Raw genomic sequence first — 24168 nt, 5'->3', positions numbered from 1 at the left:
GTTATTGCCTTTTTGTTAAAAGCCCTTTTAACTGGGGTGAGATGGTATCTCATTGTAGTTTTGATTTGCATTTCTCTGATGATTAATGATGTTGAGCATTTTTTCATATACCTGTTGGCCATTTGTATGTCTTCTTTTGAGAAATGTCTATTCAGATCCTTTGTCCATTTTTAAATCAGATTATTTGATTTTTTTACTATCGAGTTCTTGGACCTCCTATAGTTATTAATTCCTTATCAGACAGGTAGTTGGCAAATATTCTCTCCCATTCTGTGGGTTGTCTCTTCACTTTGCTGATTATTTCCTTTGCTGTGCAGTAGCTTTTTAGCTTGATGTGATCCCATTTGTTCAATTTTGCTTTGGTTGTCTTTGCCCTGGGGATATTATTCAAGAAGTCCTGGCCCAGACCAATGTCCTGAAGCATTTCCCCAATGTTTCCTTTTGGTAGTTTCATAGTTTCAGATCTCAGATTTAAGTCTTTAATCCATTTTTATTTGATTTTTGTATATGGTGAGAGATAAGGGTCTAGTTTCATTCTTCTGTGTATGGATATCCAGTTTTCCCAGCATCATTTATTGAAGAAACTGTCCTTTCCCCACTGTATGTTCTTGGCACCTTTGTCAAAGATAAGTTCACTACAGGTGTGTGGATTTATTTCTGGGTTCTCTATTCTGTTCCATTGGTCTATGTCTGTGTTTATACCAGTAATGTACTGTTTTGGTTACTATAGCTCTGTAGTATAAGTTGAAATTGGGTAATGTAATTCCTCCAGTTTTGTTCTTTTTCTTCAGGATGGCTCTGGCTATTCTGGGTCTTTTGTGGTTCCATATAAATTTCAGGATTATTTTTTCTATTTCTGTAAAGAATGTCATTGGTATTTTGATGGGAATTGCTTTGAATATGTAGATCACTTTGGGTAGTATGGACATTTTAGCAATATTGATTCTTTCAATCCATGAACATGGAATATCTTTCCATCTTTGTCCTCTTCAACTTCTTTCATCAATGTTTTATAGATTTCATTATAGAGATCTTTTACTTCTTTGGTTAAGTTTATTCCTGGGTATTTCATTTCATTTGTAGCTATTATGAAGGGGATTACTTTCTTGGTTTCTTATTTGGATTGTTTATCCATAGAAATGCTACTGATTTTTGTATGTTGTCAATGTGTCTTGATATCAGATCAGACAAAGCACAACCAACACCAGTCCTTGCTATCTTTGCATTGCCCACAATTGTGTAAATCAGCAGTTAATTTCTGCCAGAATCATGTGTGTTGCAGACTTCACGATTTGTCCAGGCATACATGGTAATTTTTTACACAGTTTTCAGCAGTCAATTTTTTTAAATTTATTTTATTTTTGAGACAGGGTCTCGCTCTGTTGCTCAGGCTAGAGTGCAGTGGCCCAGTCAAAGCTCACTGCAGCCTCAAACTCCTGGGCTCAAGTGATCCTCCCCCTCAGCCTCCTGAGTAGCTGGGACTATAGGCACAGGCCACCACATCTGGCTAATTTTTGTATTTTTTTGTAGAGACAGGGTCTCGCTACATTGGCAGTCAATTTTAAATAAAGATATTATCTCAGGAAAGTTGTACATCATTATATAGTTAGATAAACTTCCCCAACCACTTGAAAGAAATGAAATATTGATTATTTTTGCAAGAATCTTAATGTAATGTTGCTCTTTTCTTGAATCTAAAATGAGCTTCCTACAGCACAGTAGTTTTCATCTAAGAACCTCTATAAATGTTAATACATTATTCCTCACTCTAACCACTTATTCAGTTATTAGATTTCTAAAACTGTGCCCTTCAGGAGAGGAGCTTGAGAGAAAGAGGACGATAAAATGGCATTAATTAAAAACACTAACGTTTTAAAACAGCAGGAGCAATAATAAAGTAACATAAAATTGTTCAAGAAGAAAATAATGCCCTTCTCTCAGGCTTCTCCTCAGAACAGGGCAGCCTAAAAGGTTGTTTTATATCCTGAATTTCAAGACTTGGCGGGGGGAGGCGCTTGTGGCTTCAAAGAGAGAGGAGGATGCATAAGCAGGAGCCTTCCCAAGGTCACGTGAAAGGTCACATAATGACTTGCGTCCATTCCCCCGCCTCTTACTATGACCACAGGCCTCTAAGCCATCCCAAACTGTGAGCGCATGATGGGGAAATGCTCGTTCCCCAGCACGCTACCCCAGGTGTAAAGCTGGCGTCGGGGAGCGGAGGTACGCCTGCTACAAGAGCACCAAGCCTTTGCCATCCTGCACATAGGGAAACAACACCAGGGACTGGGCATGATTTTCCTAAGATTGTGCAACAAGCCAGTGCCAGGGAGCCAGAGAGTGCTCAGGACAGGCCCAAGCAGGGACTTGCAGGGACACAGGCACACCCCACACGTCTTGCCGCAGAGGCAGCTTGCACAGAGAACCATCCGCGCTCAGCCTTGACAGTCTTCCGGCCACCCTGGAGGGCAGGAGCCCTCTCCTTAGAAAAAAGGATGATGTTTATATCCTCATGATCCTGGGGCCCTGGGGCCGGGGGACAGTCCTTGGAGGCTTGCCCAGGAAGCTCAATTACTGAGCTTCAACTGTTACTTCTGTGTTGAATCCCTTAGTGGAGATGCCAGTCTCGGGGTCTCAGGATGTCGGGGCAACTGTGCACGACCAAGAAGTCATTAATCCAGACCGTCTCCCCTAAATGCAGTGCTTTCAATCTTTGCCTGGCCTGGACTGCCCAGGCAGGCGCCTGCAGCCTCCACTCAGCCTCCCGGGTCAGGCTATTCAGCGGGGGAGTGGGTGGGCGGCCTGCCTCCCCAGCAGTTCCGGGAAGAGGTAGAACCACAGCCCCGTGGTAACAACCAGGAAAAGCAACCTCCTGGCCTGAGCCTCACACAGACATGGATCCTGGGTGGGGTCAGGGAAGACACAGCTCTAGACCAAATTGTTTGTCAGGCCACAACGTCAGCCTCCGCAGGGCTGCATGCCCCCCTCCCATTCCTGCCAGGAAGCGGCCAAGGTCACGTCGTGCATGAAGTGCATCCTGCACGTGCCTTCCGCTGCTCCACGAGGGGCTCAGAGAGAAGGAAGGTGGGAACTGTGACCCACTGATCACACCAGGCCCTCCCGAACACCTGCAGGGACCTGTGATGGGGTCAGGAGACTGGCTCTGAGGCACAGCGAGGGGGGCTCCTCGCTGCGTGAAAACCATGGCTGTGTTCCTGTCCTAGGACCCGCCTCGCTATCCCCTACCCCGACTCCCACCACCTTGGTCTTGTTCATATCTAAATGCACACTTGTCCTCCACTGCTTCGGCATCCATGTAAGCTTACCTCACAGAGCTGAGCATAACGTGATAAACTCATGGAATAAACAAGATCGCGCTGTCATGGGCAGAGAGAAGGGCCTCCTGGTCTATGTACGTGGGGTGTTGGGGTCCTGTCTTGGTGCTGAGGCATCTGATTAAGAGCCCTGACCAAGGTCCCAACTCTCTGAGCCTCAGGTGCCCACCATAGTATGATAGGGTGGTCCCTAGAGTCCTTTCCCAGGGTGACTTCCTGGTAATTCTACGGTGCAGCACCATAGTGACACCTACCCATTTACTGAGCACTTATCTCGTCCTAGTTAGTATGTTGAGTTGTACATGCTTCGTCCAGTGCTGATACCCACGAGCGCCTGATGAAATGGGCCCTATAATTATTTCCGTTTTACAAAGAAGGGACCTGAGACTCAAAGGGGCTAACTAACATGTTACAGGGCACACAGATGGTACGTGGGAGAGCCAGGACTGGAACCCAGGCAGCCAGACTCCAACCTCACCCTGCAGCCCCAAGGCTCCCGGCCCACTGCCAGTGTGGCTTTCTGAGCTGGCCCCTGCTGGTCTAGGCCTGCTCCGTGCTGTGACCCCCTCCATTCTGCACTCCCAAGGAGGGTGGTGACACTGAGGCTCACACGGGGCACCCCCTCCCCACTCAGCAGCTGGGACGCTCTGTTCCAGCCAAATGCCAGGCCTGGGCTGGGCCCAGCAGTCCCCATTTCACTCTATTCAGGAAAAGGCAGCTGTGTAAAGCTGGTTTTTTCCTTTGTTATTGTTGTTAATTCAACTAGCCAAGCCTAGCCCTTTATTAAACAAGAAGTGCTTTAAAAACAAAAACAAAATAAAGGCCCAGCTCACAGAGCTCCTGAGGGAATTGCTTTGTTCAGAGCAGCAGGACATCAGGGGAAAGGACAGGACTCAACCTGTCAGCTCCTCAGCTTGGCTCCCATAGGGCACAGTGAGGACCAGGCAGGCAACAGCAAGGACAGCGCACGAGGCAAGCCTGACACAGTGGCAGAGGCCTGGCACGGAGGATGACCAGCCTGTGTGCGGAAGGGTCGGGGAGGGGCCAGAAGGAACAGCGGAGAAGGGGTGTCTGACCTGCCCTTGTCCTTTCTCCCAGCAGCAGCAGTGAAGAGAGCCCCAAGAAGGACACAGAGCCTTGGAGCAGCCCCCGTTCCCCAGAACTGCAGGGCGGCAGCAGGCGTGCGTCTCCCCCAGAGCTGTGCGTGCTGGGCCACGGGCTGCAACGGGAGTCCCACACTGGCCACATCCAGGACAGATCCCAGCCAGAATCACCGCCCCAGCAGAAGGAGGTGGCCTGAGAGGCTGGCCAGCCGGGTCACATTGACACCAGTCACCCCAGAGGCAAAGGGTGACAGCCAAGTGTCCAACCTGCCCCAGAGATGGTGGGCAAACCAAACTCCTACCGAGGCATCCTGAACAGGCCTCGGAGGTGCACCGTCCAGCCAGTCTGCTGAACTTTATACGATCGCCATTTTCGGTCCCAGATCCTGCTTTGCCTTGGGGTTCAAAGGGTAAACAGAACTTTAGACCCCACAATGTTACTCTAATCCTTCAAGGGCTGGCCTTAATTTGGGGGGGAGAATGCATTATGGCATGCTTGCTGGCCAGGTGTTTTACCAGGGTGAGCTCCATGAAATCATTTAAGCCTCACGACGATGAATGAAGCAGATAGCGTTCTCCAGTTTTGCAGATATGAAAACCAAAGGTGTGGGGAGGGGGATCCCCAAGTGTCTTGCCTGAGGTCATACAGCTAAGAAGACAATAGAGCAAAATTTTATACGACATGTCTGGCACTAGAATCTCTGTTCTTTTCATTGCATTTCATTCTCAAGATTATCCCATCCCCCCACCTGCCTAAAGCGTATATAGTTGTACGAAGGTTTGGGAAGTTTTGTTTTTTTAAGGTTAAGTAGCAGCACAGCATTAAAGTTCCCATTAAGAGCTTAAGAAGCTAATTGCTCCCAAGATAAGAAGGCTGAGGTGGGATTAAAACATACCGTCCCACCCACCCTGCGTCCTCTCCTCCCTCCCTAGCGCAGTCCCAATGTTATAAACTTAGAGCTGCCAGCTCATGGCCACAGCCGCGCTGCCTCTTGGCCTACACATGTAGCAAATGCTCTTACCAGCCCACACTTCCACATGCTTCTTGGCTGAGGGGTACAACCAAGCCTCCCTAACAAAGCGGCCTACTCTCCACACCCCGTGGGCGCTACAGCTCCGCGGAAAGCATGGGTGAGGCGCACATACTCGCATGCCAGTCTTCGCCGGGAGGCTTCTTGGCCAACTTTATTCCCAGGTCATCTGCAGAACTTCTGCTGGAGTGGAAATCAAAGTGAAGAAGGATCATTCTTGCCAAAACCTGCTTCTGCCAATGAGCTAGATATTTGCTGCAGATCTTGGGATTTTTCCACTAGAGATTGCAGTATGCTTTGTACGGAGAAAAGATTCTGCAGTGATTGGGTGATTCGATGCTGACTCAGTGGGTCGTCGAAAGACAAGAATTCTCACCCACAGGGTACAGCTAATGGACAGTCCTCCAGATCTGCTGCAAGGCTGATTTTTTAAGTTTGGGGGAATTATAGACCTGAAATCCTTTCTTGTCGCAATAGATCGTGGGCTCAAAAACTTGTTAAACTGGGTCCTGGGGACTACAGCTGCCACCCTCAGAGAGAGGTTGTGACTTGGAGTAAATGAATCCCACCATGACCTGTCCAGTTATTATTCAAAGATACCCGAAGAACAATTGATTACACTACCAAGAGGGGCCACACCTCCCCTATCTTGGAAACCGTCTGCACACACCCAGCTACGTGCTCACATTTGCTGGTGTCACTGCCTTAGCTCAGAACAGTTCTCAGGCAGCATCCAGGCCAACCGGCTCTGGGCCCAAGGACACCCACCGCTAGTGGACACTCAGAACTGCCCGGGCTGCAGGCAGTGGGAGGAAGTCCAGTTACCCAGGCAGGGCAGGGGCTGGGGTAAGCATGGGAGAATGAACCGGATTCAGGAAACTTTCTGGGCATTCTCCCTGCATGGGTGGGCAGGCAGCTCAGTCACCAGGGTGTGAGCCCTGGATAGGCCGGGCACCGAGCTGTGTGAGCACGAGGCCCACGCTGTGGGGAGCCTTTGAGACTCAGCTCACAGGTAGGTGGCGTCAGGCGGGACCAGTCAGAAAGTGGATCCTGGCCTCTGCTAGAGTTTAGGGGCCAGAGTCCCACAGGTGTGAAGAAACAAGGCTGAACCCAGCTGCAGGGAGCCTGGGCAGGGACACAGTGGGTGGAACTCGGGCTCAGTGTGGGGGTGTAGTCACAGGGACAATAAAGCCTATTACTGGAACCAGGATATAAAGTGGAGCCAGCCCAGCCGTGAGCGGAAGTAGGGCTGAGTCACCAGCCCGGGCCCCTCCTTAAAGGGCCTCATATCAGAAGTCTGGGCTGGGCTGAGTGTGGAGGTGGGGGCCGAGTGCCCCCCACTGTGGCCATAGGATTCAAAGGGGGCAGCTGGGAGCCAGGTGGCACATGACACACAGAGGGGGTCAGCATCACAGAGAATGCCCCGGAAGGGTCTGGCGCCCTCCATGCGTGTGCACAGTAGGAGGGTCTCTGGGACTAGAGGTTGCCCTCCCCACCAAGCCAGGCTGGTGAGCAGCAGCAAGCACCCCACCCACCTTGCACGGAGCAGAGGGGGATTGGGCCCAGGGTTCCTGCCTCGGCCGTGGAGCAGCCTATGATGCCTCCTTATTTACTGAGCACCCGCATGTGCCAGGACAAGGCTAGGCTCCCGCCGTAGGTCCCCACACATGATGCAAAAAGAGGCCCCCACTGCCGCCAGGCCCAGGCAGCAGGGACAATGAGCTGGTATATCCATTATGCTGCCCAGTGACATGAAGGCCATAGGAATTCCAAGTCAGCTTCCCTCCGGGGCAGATGAGGAGCGGTTGCCAAGGCCAAGGGGCTGGGAGCTGGGGGCTGGGAGTCAGTGAGGTCACCCAAGGGTGAAGCAGCTCCTGTTGAGCTGGCACAGGAGCAGGTAGGTCAAAGATGTGTATTTTGGCTACAAAACCAACCATCAGACTTAGCTCAAGTTACATGTGAATCAGACTTTGTACTAAAGAAATTAAATCCACCACAATGAACCAGTTTTGTGGCATCGGCTCAGTTTTACACCTCCTAGAGACCAGGCCGATGCATAAACCCACATCTGTGGCTCTGCCTTAGAGAGCACACCGCTGGTGGCCGGGAAGGGAAGCCCAACTGCACAGAGCCTGAGGGTGGCTCTCACCCACCCACTCCCCTCTGCCCAAGAACATTGTCCTTGTTGGGCCAAATCCACTTCCTCTGCTCGAGGGAGAAGGGAGGACAGTTTTCTTTATGTTTCTGTTTTATTAAGCCAATGGACCCAACTCATCAAGGACTTGCGAGTCGTCACTTTCTCTTCACGGAGTTAGAAACCAAGAAGGAATGTTGGGTGCATAGACAAGGAAGAGCACACCGCAGATCGATTTAAGGGGTGCATCTCACAGCCGTACTCTTATTTGGGCCAGCTCCTTTCTGGGGGGTACAGCCTTCATCCTTCACACCCATGGAGACCCCCAGAACTGTGGAGAGGGAGGTACCGAGCCCAGCACATTAGCCACATAGCAAACAGCTCCACCCCAGGGGAAAAACAGAATTTTCTGTTTCCATCCAAAGGATTCATGGAGGAAAAAAAAAAAAGAAAATATAATATTCAGGCAGGACAGTGATAGCTTTTTGCAAGTATAAATATAATCTTCAAGATGAAATATAACCTCCCTCCGCAGCTTGGATCTGTGCCTTTGTTTACTATAAAGCCGCATCTATTTTCCTTCCTCACATCACATGCGCAGTTCAGAGCCTGACATGGTCCCCGGTGACAGGCACTGCAGGGCACACGCACCAAAAAGACGTTTTCTTTCATTGTGAAGAGTTTATGTTTGACAGGCCTTGCCTCGTAAACCCTACAATGTGAATGAAAGGGATTTTGAGAAATGGATTCCTTTGCTAAAATAAACCAGCGTTTTGCATGTATCAGGGGAGCCAGGACCGTGAATTATACGCGCTGATGTGTTTGTCAATTGATCATCCAGTTGACGGCTTACACGCTGCTAAGCGCTCACTCCATCTTTCAAAGGAAATCTTTTCAAAGGTAATATATTTTTAAGTAGCCCCGCATCAAAGATTCAGTTGAACTGCCATAAAGTAAATGTGTTCTGAGCCTATATTAACAGAACATGTTATACTACACTATCATCTACTCCCTGCGCCTACCTGAAGTTTAAACAAAGTTCCATCAATCCATCCAGACGTTTTTATGAAATGTAATTAAAGATGCATGGCACAAGAAGACAAGCAAACAGTTCATCCACACGGCGCTCTAATTCAATTTTATGCAGGTCCCTGGACACTGCTGGCTTGATTACGCTTATGGACTTCAGAAAGTAACTTCGCCGATGGTCCGTGCGCCCTGCGGCAGGCGGCCGTAGGATGCTACTGACCCCATTGCCCCGGTGCTGAACGCTCCAGTTCCCAACACCCTTGAAGTCTAGCACACGAGCCAGCAACCTATTTTTGGCTGGTGGGAGAGCACTAGACCTGACAGGACTAAGTTGGAGCAAGAAGAACAGAAAAAAGGGAAGAAGGAAAAGAGAGGAGGAAAAAGAAACGAGGGTTGTAGAAAATGGCCCCTGACCTGGGAAGCCAGAGTTTGTCACATTCCTGATGGTTGGAGTTAGGACACCAGAGCCTGTGTCCCGACACCTCCATTTCCTGGCTCTGTGACCTGGTTCTCTGGGCCTGTCTCTTCATCTGCAAAGCTGTGATGGTAATGCCAGCCAACGTATCCTGCCATCTGCAAGACATGAGCAGACCTGTCTTTCCTACGCCAGCTTTTGGAGGCATCTTGGAGAACTAAACTCACAATCCTGTTGGCCATTTTGGTTGTTCATGTTCTCTCTGCCATCGCTGCACTTTAAGATTCTGATCAAGAAGTCGGTATCATTTCCCTCTCATTCCAGGGCTGCACTTGACCCTTGGAGGACGTTAAAGCCAGCTGTCAAACTCAGCAAGCACTGACCTCCTTCTTTGAAGGTTTCCATGTCTTTCAAAGTGAAAAGACTTTAAAGCATGTGCTTGCAATCGCAAGTACATATGTCAAATACACCAAATGAAAAAAAACAAATTAAGCTTCTGAATTGCTGCTCATTTTTCCCCTGTTAAGTCACGGGATTGCCTGTCCCTCAGAGAGAGGGATGACAATGACTCCCAGTGCCTCCTGAACAGCAGGGGGCTGGAGTTAATAGTAAGTCTACCTCTCTTTGTACGTAATGCTCTCTATTTTTTCTAAATACAATTATCTACGTTGTTTCATTAAACCTTTAAAAACAATTCGATGAGATGGACAAAGCAAGTATTTTTCAGTATCCTTTATAAACGAAAATTTAAACTGAGGCTGAGAGATGGTAAATGTCTTGCTCCAAAGACACATCCCCAGCTCGTGCAGAACAGGCCTCCTCACCCCGGCCTTCCTTCCAACATCAGCTGCGAGCGATATCTAGATGATTCCAGAGGGGCAGCTCTAGAAGGAGATATCACAACTTTCTTTGGAAGAAATTCTCCATTTTCTCCACTATTTACAAATAGATAATTATTTTTCATATCTAGCCAAAGTTCAGGTATAATTCTAGCCATTCCTCAAAACAGTTTGAATGGCATACCCAAGAGAATTTTTTAAAAATAATAATCCCCTCCATGACCCTCAACCCTTCCACCTCCCTCCCTCCACCCTCCACGCATGTATAAGAAAAAAAGAAAAGTCTTTTCCAAAAATGCTCTGCTCCTTGCTGCCACTAGTCCTGGCTGCAGGCTTGCAGATGAACCCACAGGAGCGGACCCAGCCTCCTCCCGCAGACAGCTTTACTGCCAGTGCCCACAGCAGTAAAAGCCAGTGGATGAGACAGAAAGGAATAGAGACCCTGGGAAACAAATTGCCTTCATGAAAATTATTTATCTAGCTATTTTTTTTCTCCTTTGGAAGGGGACAGGATTGGCTATGTTTACAAAACCTGGTGACTTTTTAAAGCTATTATTTAGTTAACAGCTTCTGACACCAGCTGCAGAGGTGCTGGATCACTTTCTGGATGTAAAAATTCTCAAGGAGAATCCAAGGTGATGCTAATAACAGCTGTCAACCCGCAGAGAGGTAATTATAAAGCCGTGATTAAAACAAAACAAAACCTTCAAACGTTATAGCTGTCTCCGCTGAAACGCCAAGGGACAGGCTACAGCAGAGCTGTCACACTCCCTGAATAAACCCCAGTAGTGATAAGGACCAAACGGGAGCCCCCAGGGGTCCCTGACCCAGAAACACCCAACCGTGAGCACCTTTGCACACACGGCGGTGCTGCTCATGCTGCCTGGAGCCCAGCTGGGAGCAGGCGGTTAGGACGCTGCTTCCCCAACATGCCTCATCGCGGGGATCAGCCATTGGATAACTTGCAGATTCCCAGGTCCCTCCCTCCAGAGACAGACCTACTGCTGAGACTAAGAATCTGTGTTTTCAACAAGCTCCTGTCTCCCTCACTTCTCCCCACCCCAAGCAATTCTTTTCATCAACCACGTTTGGGAAATGCTGGCTTGGGGACGCTGACTCCCAGGTGTGGGCTAGTCTGGGAACCTCACAACCACTGAAAGCGTCGAGACTGGCGCAGAGGTTCTCAGCCTTGAGGGTGTGGAACAGTGACTAAGGTTCTGATCCAGGAGGTCTGAAGTACAACCAGGGAGCTGCACTTACCAAGCACCGCAGGCCCACAGTCAACACTTCATGCCCACAGCTTCCCCAGACCAACAGCCTCCTATCAGGGCACGCCGGAAGCCTTCCTTCTTCCACTATCAATCTTAGCATCTCTCTGCTTGCATTTCAGTCTCTGCCAAAATGCAAGTAATCATGGCCGACTCCCTTGCTACAGCAAGCTCTGAATAGTCTATGCTTGTCTCATTTGGTCTTCATGTATTTCCCCAAATCCTACCCCCACCGGAGGCCATGGTCGGACAGCTAAGTGTCCACAGCATGTCCTGATGATCAGAGCCAAGCAAGAAGACTCTGTCTGCCCTGAAGGTTTTGAGGGCAAAACTCTGGGACCAGATTAACTGCAGGAACCCATGAGATTTCAACTGGTCCTCTCAAAGGGCTCAGACTGACCCAAGGGGAGGCAAATGTCTTGGAGCCATAAAGCACCTGGAACAGAGGCCAGGGGCTTTGGAGTCTAGCAGACCTGGGTGCATACACAAGCTTCAGCCACTTTCTAGCTGTGTCTTAGTGCCCAGCCCCCAAGGTGTGGTTCCTGCCGGATTCACGGCATTGACATCACCTGGGAGCTGTTGGAAAATTCGGACTCTCAGGCCCCACCCAGACCTGCCGAAGCAGAATCAGCCTTTACCAAGATTCCCAGGTGACGCCTGTGCATGGCTGAGGTCGCTCATTAAGCATCTCTGAGGCCCAGTTTCCTCATCGGGAAATGGGGGGCACAATATATTCCTTAAAAGATGTCAAGAAGAATGACAGAGCTGGAACACCGCAGACACTCATGAAGACAGGAGCTCTTCCGCTCCCCTTCCCTTTCTGGGCCCCCATCTTCCTCCCTCCCTTACAAGGAGAACAGAAGACATCTCTCTCTCACTCTCATCATCTCCCCCTTTCTTTTCCTAATGGCAGAACTGAGTTACAAAGACAAGAAAATGTTTTCAGAAAGACAGCGCTCTGCCCTGCTCCAAACCTCTGCCTCCAGCTGAGTCAGAGGAATGGAAGGGAAGTGACAGCCAGCCATGCAGGGGAAAGGGCTTCCAGATTTTCTTCTTGGTGGGGAGGGGTGGCTGTGAGGGCTGTGTCAGGTACAGAGAAAGGGAGGGAGCGGGAGAAACGACAGGACAGGCCGCAGCTTGTAAGAACAGCCCTACCTTCCTGAGCAGAGAGAGGCAGCACGTGCCCAACCTCTGGAACAAGCCGGGCAGGCTAACAGCCGGCCTCAGGCCCCACCCAGCCCTGGGAACATTCTCTCCTTTTCCAACCACGAGGGCAGCAGAGCCCACACAAGACCCTGCTCGCCAGCTGCTCCCAAAGCAATGGAGTCCAGATACGCAACGGCCCGTGTTAATCAAGCACTCCCTGTGCTCGTGGCCTGGTACTAAGGACCTCACAAGAATCATCTCACTAATCTTCACCACACTAGATTGATAAGGAGAGTGAAGGTGAGAGAGGTTGACGAAGGGGTCCTAAGCCACAGGCCGGGGGACCACAGGACACCCCAGGGCTGTGAGACGCCACGAGGGAACCGGCAGGCCAGGAGCCCGCTGGGCCCAAGCCAGGGCCACTTTTGAGCACCTCAGTTTTTTTATTGTAGTTTTTTAATTTGGCCAGCCATTAGAATTACCTGAAGAGTTTAAAAAAAAAAAAAAAAGAAAAGAAAATAGAGCTACCTGGGCCTCACCCCAGACCAATTGACTCAAAATCCCTGGGGAAGGGCTCAGATCCCAGTATTTTTATATTTTTTAAATCTCCCAGGTGATTCTGAAGCACATTTACTATCTCAGAAGGTGGGAGATAATGAAAGAAAGAGAAAAAAAGGCAAAAGGTGGGACCTACTGAAAAAAGTTCGCTAAAATCTCAAAAACTCCCCCTGATGTGAAAGGAAGTCCTGGCGGTTTCAGTTCTCAGACAAGTCCTTAGTCTGTGACTCTCCTGCTGGAGAGGAGAGACATCTCCCATGGTCAGAGGCTGCGCTCCCACCCTCTAGAGCGTCTCCCATAAGTAGAGTTCCCCTCCCTTACCAAACAGCCTGGGGGAAGGGTGGGTGGGCTCAGCCCCTGCACACCCCGCCCCACACCCAGGCCCTGCCCACAGTCTGCTTTCCCCTGCCTGGCCTCCCCTGAGCTGCCTGCTGGTTTTCCCAAAAGGCCCAGGACCAGTCACTGATGTGCTGTCTTCTCTTTGCTTTAAAGGCGATGTGGGGAAATCTCCTGAGACTGAACTTCCGCACGGTCCACCCTCCCCTGCAGCACCCCGGGCTGTGGCCGGCAGAGCTCTGGGACTAGAATAAAACCTGAAATAATGCAGGAAAACAGAGGGGTGCAAAGATCTGTTCTTCACTTTTCCACTGTTTCCAGCTGTTTTCAGCACTTCCACCCACAAGGGTGGGTGTAGATCCCAGGGGACAGACAGCTTCATGTGTGAGGACCAGCGTGGAAGACAGGGAGACAGTTCAGTGCAGTTGAGCTTAATTTCTGCCTTCGAAATCCATGCCAGACTCTGCGTTCCTGGGCTCCTACAGTTCTCAAAAATGCTGAAATATTCTGATACATTCTAGCATATTAACAAGCAGAAAGTGCAAGTCTTCCAACTGAACCAAAAAAAAAAAAAAATCACTCAGATGACAGGCAAACACAATTAATTAAATTGTGCAAAACTTTAAGAAACATTTAATATCAGCCACCTGGGCATTTTTGGATGGCTCCCTGTCTAGCAGGCCTTTAACCTGGTTTAGTCAGAATCGACAAAGAGCAAGGTGGTTGGAGAAGTCCCTGTTGGGGTCACAATTAGGTGACAAGCAGCTCTCACGCGCGGCTGGAATTACCCAGAGTCACACTTAAGCTGCCTTTGAAAAGCCCAAGTCCCAAGATGACTTCCCAACGCCCAACCCCACCCCAGGGCTTAGGGAGGGGCTGGCTTAGTTACACTTGGTAACAGGCAAGATGGAAAAGTGGCTTCTGCAGCCACGGGAAACATACAAGACAGCAAGTTCTCGGGCTTCCAGAGCACACTCCCCAGGAGATTCTCAGAACAAGGATGTGGAACTGATGTTAGATGTGGGGCCGGGTGCCAGTGGAGAGGGGTTCTGCTTGGGGCAGGGGGTGCGTGGCTGCTGGAAAACTTGCCAGCAGAAGGACGGGGCTTCAGGACCTGGCCAATTGGATCTGCCCCCGAGCATGGATGCGGGCTGGGCTTTTTGGCAAGGGCTGGGGGGCTGCCTTCCCCCCACCAGGCCTGCCTCACCCATGCATCTGAGGTACTGACCTGAGCTCTGATTCTTTCTGGTCACACCACTGTTAACCTGCCGCTGGCCCCACCCCTACTGTGTCCAGAGCCTGAGCCCCAGACGTCCCCCAACCCCATGGCCAGGACCGCATGCCACTGGCTTCTCTGCCAGTGGCCAACACTTCCTTGGCTTCCCCAGGCCCGGCCCATGCCGCCCACACAGAGATTCCATGTGACATCCATATACCGTGTAGCGCTTTATGCTCTACCGGTTTTCACTTGCCGTGTTTCAAATGGAAAGTACCCTGTAGACCTCTCCCCTCTTCGAGAGCACCAGAACACCAGCTTCTAGAGAAAGCTGGGTGCTGCAAGAGTCACATTGCTTTGCCTTTTGATGAGCTGGGCAGATCTCATTGCAAGATTCCCACAGGACCAACAGACGCTGCGCCGAAGCTTTTGCAGGGCAGCAGCCCGACGTCCCCGGAGATGTTGTCATGCTCACCTCCACTCAGCCGGTATCAAAGGGACTGGATCCAAATGCCCACCTCGGGGGCTCTGGGCCTCAGGAGGGCTTATCCAGCTGCTCGCAGATGGGGGCCTACACCCCCATACGGGCTGCACCATGCCAGTCTGTGCCACCCTTTTCCTCCTAACCTGTTCTCTCAGCATCATCTGCAACGGTTTTGCTGCCGTCATGTTTTGTTTCGTTTTGTCACAAACCTAGTTACTGGAAAATTCTCTGAGGTTAAAGAAAGTACAAGATAATAAAACCTTAGAAAAATAAGTAATTCTTTTATTTCTACCTCAAAATACATCTGGAACTCTAAGGGGGAAAGTAGACCAGGAGATGATTCCATCATAAAAATAAGATTAAAAAAACAATAATTGTCCGTTTCAGGTCCGTCTTTAATCCAGCTGAAAGAGGTGTGAGCTGCCAGTTGTCTTGCTGTCAGGTGCCACCCCTGTGTCGGTGGCCTTGTGGCTGCCTCCTGGGGATTCCACGTCTAAGAGTTCCTGCAGGGTTCTGAGGACATGCTTTGGCTGGCCAGCGGCCAAGTCCTGCAGGCGGGAGCCCATGTGCTCCTGGAGGCTCCTGGACAGCCGGCGCACCACCGTGCGGGCGTCCCCGCCGTGCCCAGACAGGATGCCATTCCCGATCCTGTTGTTCAGGAAGTACCAGAGGATGGGAAGGACATGCCGCTCCACGGCCTGAGGCTTTCGGGGATAAACTGAGGCCACCAGCACTGTTGGGCAGAAAGGAGGAAGAGTCACTTGAGCCAGGCACTCTCCCCCTCTCCCACCACCCTCTTCAGGACACCAACTCTATCCCCCAAAGGGCAGGCAGCCCAGCAGGGCTGGCTTTCCCCCTAGCCACAGTCCCTAAGGATCATGACACGTTTAGGGGTCCATAAAACGTTTTCGTTTCTTTTAACATCAGTAGAAAAAAAATATGAATATATCTAGCTGGCTTATATTCATATTTATATCAACTAGTTATAAAATACAACTTTTAATATTTTTTGTGGAAGAAGGGGTGCACAGAGGCAGAAGTAGTCAGGGTCCATGACAATCAGAGTGGGTTCCTGCTGCCCAGGGGAGGGGAAAGAGGCAGACACACCTGGTGACAATCCTGCCTCTCCTGTCTACTAGCTGTGTGCGCCTGAGAGAGCCCCCCAACTTTTCCAAGCCTCTTCCAAATCTGCAAAGTGAAGATAAAAATCCTGAACTAAGCTCTCAAGAGTTTTAGAGATGCAATAATAAATATATGTAAAGTGCCTACCTCTAAGTAGGCAGGTGAAAAACAGTAGCTAGTATTAGTATTGCATTAACCCACATCATCTCCTATGAAAGTCCAGACAAACACAGAGGCGAACTGCACTAGGGAGAGAAGTCAAGACTCTCTCACGTGGAGCATTCTGGCAGATAAGACAGCGCCTGGGTGCCAACCCTCAGGATAAGGGCAGCCGCAATGTGTAAGGCACGAGCATGTTTGTAAACCACCAAGCTCTGCAGACTCTCCAGATCAGCCCCCCAGATCTGGCCACCCAAGGCCTCCAACCCTCCCTAAACCGAAGAAAACCCAGTCGCCAGCTAAACCTGCCAGCAGCCCTTTCTCACCAGAGTAAATGCCAGGGCTGCAGCCAATGTCAAAGCCACATCAAGGGCTATCCCAGGTCACTGCGGAGCGGCTGCTCAGGCCTTCAGCTGTGGCCGCATTACCCTAAATGCGCTAGTGCGAACAATGCTTGCTTTGCAATCTGCACACTCTGCCTGCCGTCCTGCCAAATGGTAAGTGCTGGGAAAGGCAAACAACACTGAGAAAAGTGCTGTACTGATTTATGGAGCACAGACAGTGGAAGCTTCCATGGGCCGCGCCAAGCCCCAGGAACTTTCTGGGCCCAGGGCTCAGAGCTTCATGGCGTTATGATTCCACTTACATGAGCTACCTAAGGTAGCCAACATCATAGCCACAGAAAGTGGAAGGTGATTGCCTGGGGCTGAGGGAGGGAGGAATGGGAGGTAGTGCTTAATGAGGACGTGGTTTCGGTTTTGCAAGATGAAGAGTTCTAGAGATGAGTAGTTGTGATGGTTGCACACATTGTGCATTTGCATTATGCATTTGATACCACTCGACTGTACACTTTAAAATGGTTGAGATGGTAAATTTTGTGTTATGTGGATTTTAACAATAAAAAACTTAGAAAAAGAAGAAGGTGAGTGCAATGAAATGTAGCATGGATAGAAAACAGAGAAGAAGGTGAGAACTCCCAAGAACCAGGCCCGGGCGTGCACGCCCAACCCCCACCAAAGGCTGAAGGGGTTCACCTTCCCCTAACAGAGCCCCCTTCGCCACCCTGCCACATCTCACCCACTCAGGCTCCCTGAACTCTCCCTCCGAGCTACACTCCAGGAAGAGAAGCAATCCCCGCCCCAGCTCAGTTCCACAGTCCACACCACCTTCTCTGCTCACATCCCCCTGGCTAACAGACTCAGGCGGCCTCAGAGCCACGTGCCCCAGGTGCAAGGATGCAGAGGTCACCTGGCTTCAGGGGTAGCTCAAGCTGGCAAGGGCTGCAGAGGCCCTTCTGCAAGTCAGCATGAGGGAGCAGACCCCATTCAACTCAAGCTTAGAAGGCAGCTGAAGTAATTAGCAGACGATTTACTTCTATTAAGCTGTGCTATTATTAGTCCACGCCTGTGTCAATAAACACTTTCTTCTCTCTTCCTGATTGACATGGAGTTAACAGAAGAGCTATGGACAAACTCTAGCTTTTGAGGTCTCTTGGAAATAGATAAGAAAAGGTTACAGTAAGTGAATAATCTAAAGTGAGGATACTTGCCCACCTCTGGGCCCCCTGAGTTACCTAGGTAAGGATAGGTCAGGGTTTCACGCAGAGAATGCTGATGTTGAACAACAGCGAAGCATCCAGGATGATGTTAGTTACATGCCCTGTTCTCACCCAGGGCACCTGCAGCCAAACCTGCCTCACTTGCCGCTCAGAGAAGCTCTGGCACCTGGACGGGAGGTAAAAGGCCACTCCAGGGTCGCTGGGGGGATGGAACTAGGGCACAGAGGCAAGGCCAAGAGCAAGAGATGGGGCAGAGGGGAGCTGAAAGAGCAGCTGGCACCAAGGTCCTCAGCCAGGCAGCGTGTGCTGAGCCCCCCTGCAAGTGCTCGCAGCAGCGGGACAGCAGACTGGTGACACCATGTGGCTGCGCTCCTGAGAAGCACAGGGGAGAAGGGAGCCAGGAGGTGATGCCAGAGCCAAGCAGGCATTGTCCAGATGGAGGAAGGAGGGAGAAGGTTTTCCAGGCAGGGCAACCACCTGTGGCAGGCGACAGTGAGAGGGTAGGAGACTGGCCATGGTGCAGAGGACACATGCTAGCATGCAGGAGGCAGAGGCAGGGCACTCAGGGAGACGCAGCACAGCCCAGGGTTGCGGGCCCAGCTCTGCAGCCGGGCTCTGGGGACACATCCTGGATTCCTCACCAGCGACCTTGGTCGCTTCACCTTTCTAAGCTCCATTTTCCTTCTCTCTACAAAACCATGGAATCTACACCCTCCTGGTAGGGTTGTCAGGAGGATTAAATAATCCAGTGCCTACAGCTGGGGGTGGGAGGAAGGGGGCACAGCCTAGGGAGGCAGTGACAGCCTGTGAGCCACTCCAGGGGGCCTGGACACTATCCAGACGACAGCTTGGGAGCCTCATAAGGATTTAAACGGGGGTGTCACATGCCCTGCCTGCATTGCATGGGGACCCTTGGGAGTCTGGGGGACAGACAGGTCTGTGGATGGGACCGGCACAAGATGGGGGAGGTGGCTTTGAGCAAGCAACAAGGACCATAAAACGAAAGTAAGTGACCTGCCCGAGGTCAGAGCTGGTGGGTGGCAGATGGGTCTGTCTACCCCAAGGCCTGTGCCCCTGCCATGTTGCCACCTTAAGGGACACGGGAGCAGGCATCAGCCCTGGAATGAAATCACTCAGACTTATCCTGCAGACTCAGAGCAGAAATAGGATTGTAGCAACCTCTCCTCAGCTGAAGCTTAAACGAAGCCAAGCAGGCCACGGCCCCACCTCCCTGTGAAATAGTCCCAATGCCTGTCGAGGGGTCAAATGGGGTTGAAGTCCAGCCCATGCTCTGTATGCCAGGCTGCACGTGCCAAAGAAGGTGCAACTTTTTCTAATTCTCATGACTGTGCTGTGACCTGACCAAGACATGCACCCACTAGGCAGGGTCTATCTAGAAGGGGAGGTTTTTTCTGATTCACATGAAGGTTCCCTATAAGATAGAGGAAGCCCTGTTTGCAAAGAAGAAATACATGCAGGTTGAGTGTCCCTTCTCTGAAATGCCTGGGACCAGAAGTATTTCAGATTTCAGGGATTCTTTTGGATTTTGGAATGTTTGCATTAGATTATACTTAACCGGTTCAGCATCCCTAATCCAAAATCCTTCAGTGAGCATTTTCTTTGAACGTCATGTTGACAGTATTTGAGGCCGGGCGCAGTGGCTCACATCTGTAATCCTAACACTCTGGTAGGCCAAGGCGGCTAGATCACTTGAGCTCAGAAGTTTGAGACCAGCCTGAGCAAGAGCGAGACCGCATCTCTACCAAAAACAGAAACTATTAGCCAGGAGTGGTAGTAGTCCCAGCTACTTAGGAGGCTGAGGCAGGAGGATCACTTGAGCCCAGGAGTTTGAGGTTGCAGTGAGCTAGGCTGACACAGTGAGACTCAGTCTCAAAAAAAAAAAAAAAAAAGTTTCAGATTTTGGAGAATTTCAGATTTTCAAATTAAGGACACTCAACCTGTAATAGTTTCCTTAAAACTATTTTGGTTCTGTACCAACCTGCCTCATTTTGATCAAAAGCAAAGATGGCCTTCTGGCAATGTAGAGATTGCCACTAAAACAAGCAGATTATTAAAATTTTTAAATGATCCCAGGGGATTATTTCAGGTCTAAGATAAGTGAGTGGACAGTTCAACCACAGGCCAGGAGAGAACAGAGACCCCCCACCCCCCGGGCGGGGGTTAGGGGCAGGGCTAGGGGCTCACCTGGCAGGCGTTCTGTGACATCCAGCACCGCCCGGCCACTCAGGAAGCGCACCCGCCCGGCAAATGCTTGCAGGAGGCACAGGTTGTCTGAAAGAGACGGGGGGAATGTCAGGGGTCTGGAGCCAGAGTGACCAACTGTCCCGGCCAGCCCAGGACTTTCCCCATTTTAGCGCTGTCAGTCCCGTGTCCCAGGAGCCCAGGGTGGTTGGTCATCCCCTCAGGAGCAGAAGCGCCTGGCTGGCTCTGGGAGGGTCAGAGGAGGGAATCTGGGGGTTGAAGAAGCACGAATTAGCTCTTAGTCATTTCTATCCAAGCTCACCGCCTGGGTCCAGGTAGCCCGAGCCCCCCGGCCCAGTGCTTGCAGAGATAGCAACGTTTCTCCTCCATATATATGCCCCAATTCACCTTTCAGAGGTTTGGGGGAAAGAGGGATTTTTAACCATTTTTAAAATTGCCCTAGCACCCCCCACCAAACTCCACCAGCCCTCCAGCCACACCCAACCCAGGGTGCCACTCCTGGGCTTCCCAGCCACACCCCGGGGGTGAAGCACTGGGCACCGAGACCTGCCCATTTGTATCTTGAAAGAGAACTAAAAAGGTACGGGCGTTTATTAGAGGAGGCACTGACGGTGAAATCACAAGCAAATGGGGTGGGATGGTGAAATCACAAGCAAATGGGGTGGGATGTGCAAGACGAAGAGGCTCTCTGGCCTCTCTCACAAGGAGGCACCTTCACACCCAGCTCCCAACACTTTGCAACCACGGCAGTCACGGCGTAATTCAGTGGGAGGTGGGGCAGGAAACAAAACTCATTTTTCAGGATGTGGCTGTGGGGCTTGCCCGCACCTGTCAGGGAGGTGAGGGTGGGAGGCCCGTGTGGGCATTATTAGCACAGCAGCCCCAGCAAGTGCGTCCTGGGGCCCAGGAGCTGACCGTCTCAAGGCCAGGCTTCTCTTTGCAGGGGACAGAGCTTAGAGCCCTGCCTGAGGAAGTCTTTCCAGACAGTCCCACATTTTCCAGGTTCCTTCGGCACTCAGTGCCCCTGCATCCCCACAGACGTGCACTCAACGCTTTGTCTTTCTCATCGGGCAACGAATGTAGCTGAGAGCTCATTCCTGCTTCCCTCCTGAGGCCTGGGAGGGCTACGGGGCGGAAACGTACACATGCACATCTCTGCTGTTTGCAAAAGCTCCATCCACAAGGCAAGAGTCCTTGAAATAATTTGTCCTAGGAGATAAAAGCATTGCCAGCTTCTAGAATATTACAGTTAGCAAGATGTGGTCTCAGCGTGTCTTGGTGAAGTTGTAATTGTGTAAGGATAGGTTTTCATACCAACATCCCCGTGTTAGTGTTTCCAGGTATTTCTATTTGTCCTACCACCATCATTCACCATGAGCTCACATTTGCAGACAAGGACTCCTTCCCCCTTGGTCACAGCCCACAATGCTCAGTCTGGGACAGTCTCTGTACATAGCTGGGCTCCCCACTCCTGGCCCCTGATATGGCCCCCAGAGCCAGAAAGTGAACTTGTGGACTACTGCAAGATGCAGACCCAGCAAACACCTGGCCTAGACCTCCTCCCGCTGTGCACAGCACACAGCAGGTGCTGGATAGATGCTTGCGGAATACAGGGCAATATCAAAACAGAGACACAGTTGGTCCGAGCTGGTTTTTAAACCCCAGAGCACTGTGCCCAAGCAGCTGGCCTGTCTTTCCCCTGTCTACGGTGGAGGCTCACCTTTCAGGTCACACCCAGGTTCAATGAGAGACACTAAAGCATAGTGGTTAAGGGTGGGGCTCTGGGTGCAGATGGCCTGGGTTTGAATTCTGCCTCTTCCGCATTTTACTGTAGAACATTGGACAAGCCACTACTCTATACCTCAATTTTCCCATCTATAAAATAAGGATCATACTAATACCTTTCTCACAGAGTTGCTGTGAGAGTTCAATGAGCTAACATATGCTTAGGGTAGTGCCTCGGGCGTAGAATTACTACGTAAGCATCAGTTATTGTTGTTACCGTTATCATTATTACCCTAAAATGCTCTGAAAGCCCAGCAACCTTCACGGTGGACAGACCAATGAACAGGCTAGAATCTAACTTTCAAAAGCTGAAAATCCACACTCTGCTGGCCTAGGCTAACCCAGGCTCCTCTTCTCATCACGAGGAAGCCAAGACTGGCCTGGCAACAGAGAGAAAACAGCCACCGGGTGCAGGCCAGGGACCCCGGCCTCCCTGGGCTCAGGCTCCCCTCTCTACAATGGGGTGGGGGTCTAAGGGGCCTTGCACCTGCCCCATTCGACCAAGTCCTGAGGCCACCAGGCCACACCATCCTCAGGCTACTAGGAAGCCAGAGAAGAGCATTTAAGAAAGCATAAAAACATGGTAGTGTAGTGCAAGACTCAGTAAGCCATGATACACCACGCAGACAAATGCACCGTCGCTGCCAGCGCCAGGTATGTTCATCTCGGGAAAAAATCAGGAATGATCCACAGAAACACACATGCTATGGTACAGACACAGCCACGAGACAGAGCTGTTAAAGTGACTCACGTGTATAATCACGTAAATGTTCGTGCTCTGATTTTTTGAAAGCAGGATGCAAATTCAAATGTATAATGTGATCACAACTACGCACACAACTATGCACAGAAAAAAATCTAAAGTGAAAAATGCCAAATGTTAATAACGGTTTCTTTTAGGAGTTGGCACTATAAGGGGTTTTTTTTTCCTTTCAAATGCTTTGTGTTTCCCATTTTCTCAATAATAAGTATGACTTTTACAGTGGTGGAAGTGAACTTTGTATTTTTCAGTTAACAAGAAAGACTGTACGGTAGCATGAGACACTGGATAGTGTTACATGAAAGAAGCAAAATCAAAATTGTATTTACGTTACGACTTTTAACCAGGGAAATGTGTATACGTGCAGACAAGACATAGAAGATCACAGAGACATTTTTAAGCTGTGGTATATTGAAGGGACACCACAGATGAGTTTTTAAGTTCCATTAACAATATAATGTTGGTCATATGATTTATATAAGGTGATACATTTAAAGTCAGAGAGCAAAATAGCAAAAGTTGATCTGAAGCCACCCCCAGTTCCAAGCTTATCTGCTCTCTGCAGTCCTGGCCAGGGCCTGGGCTAAATTAAGAGACCTCCTTTTGGCACTGAGAAGTCTGAATGCAGAGACGTGACCACGAGGGGATGAGCTGTCAACAGTCTGGTATTTTAATTAGTGAAGTTTCTTCTGTGACTAACCCAGGAGCAGAGCCCAAAGACAGAGCCAACCAGCCTTCTCAGGAACCTCCTTGATCCCTTGAGTAATTTCCCTGAATCAGAAAGTCTTAGTGCTGAGTAGCAAGAATGCCACTCATGCCTTGACCCCAGAGAGGCCCCAAGGCAGACAGTGACAAATGGAGAGGTCCGGGAGCCAGCTGCCAACATGTGCCCTTCCTCACCACCCCAAGAAGGGGACATGAGCAGAAACCCCCACCTGCTCTGTCAACCCACGAACCACTCAACCCCAGCCACCCTAGGGGAGTCCAGAGGGCCAGAAGGGATGATCTTGGCGGATGAGTCTTCCTTACCACTGAATTCCAGAACTGACAGGGATTCCAAGAGGTTGCCAGGACGGCCAACCTCCTAAGCTGGCTGTGTGACCTGGACTTTGTGCCAGAAGATGGCTTAGCCTGGCATTATTCTTGAACCCTTTGCCCCCACGTTTAGCAGGAAACAAACATGTGACTTCCCACATTTAAGTATTTCATAGCATTTAACAGTTCATCTCCAGCCTGGAGCCCAGAAGCCCTTGTGGGGCATGAAGAAGCAGGCTTGGGAGAAAGTTCCTTCCATCAGAGAAATTGGGTCAAGTCTGATCCAAGCCATTTCCAGGAGAGGCTTCAAGGGCTAACCATCCCCCAAGAAACCACTAGGTGGTTTCTAGATGGCTCAGGCTGGGTGACTTGGGAAGACATGTGCACCTTCTCTTCTGTCCCACCTGCCCAGTCTCTGCTGCTACCACCCAGTCCCCTGGGACAGCAGGAAGTCTAGTTACTTGCATCTGCAGGCCGGGCTCAGCCCATTACAGGCAGAAGAGACCCATTCCCAGAGAAAGCACGATTCTACCCTTGGTATTCCCTGGCAGTATGAATTCTCCTTGTTGGTTACCTAAATACCTCTGGCCCTGACCTACACAGATGTGGAAATCAGTTTGTCACTTCATAGTCAA

The 24168-nt window shown here is 50.4% G+C and overlaps 2 protein-coding genes across 2 annotated transcripts in view; one reads left to right on the top strand and one right to left on the bottom strand.

The window, feature by feature from the left end:
* Positions 1-4632, top strand: part of LOC105816875 (uncharacterized protein C2orf71-like) — a gene marked incomplete at its 5' end in the record, with an annotated part of 9608 nt that extends 4976 nt beyond the window's left edge. The window contains one exon of the mRNA XM_012652417.1: positions 4434-4632. Coding sequence (XP_012507871.1) covers positions 4434-4632 — 199 coding nt within the window. The remainder of the gene's footprint in view (positions 1-4433) is intronic.
* Positions 4633-15152: 10520 nt separating this feature from the next.
* Positions 15153-24168, bottom strand: part of FAM179A (family with sequence similarity 179, member A) — a 42300-nt gene continuing 33284 nt past the window's right edge. Inside the window, exons 19-20 of the mRNA XM_012652441.1 lie at positions 19936-20022; positions 15153-15624 (exon numbers count right to left, since the gene is read on the bottom strand). Of these exons, the coding sequence (XP_012507895.1) occupies positions 15287-15624; positions 19936-20022 (425 nt within the window). The 3' untranslated portion in view covers positions 15153-15286. The remainder of the gene's footprint in view (positions 15625-19935; positions 20023-24168) is intronic.

Source organism: Propithecus coquereli, unplaced genomic scaffold, assembly GCF_000956105.1.
Source record: "Propithecus coquereli isolate 6110/MARCELLA unplaced genomic scaffold, Pcoq_1.0 Scaffold39, whole genome shotgun sequence".
Classification (NCBI taxonomy): Eukaryota; Metazoa; Chordata; class Mammalia; order Primates; family Indriidae; genus Propithecus; species Propithecus coquereli.
The sequence above is the reverse complement of the archived record's forward strand: the minus strand, read 5'-3'. Positions and strand labels throughout refer to the sequence as shown.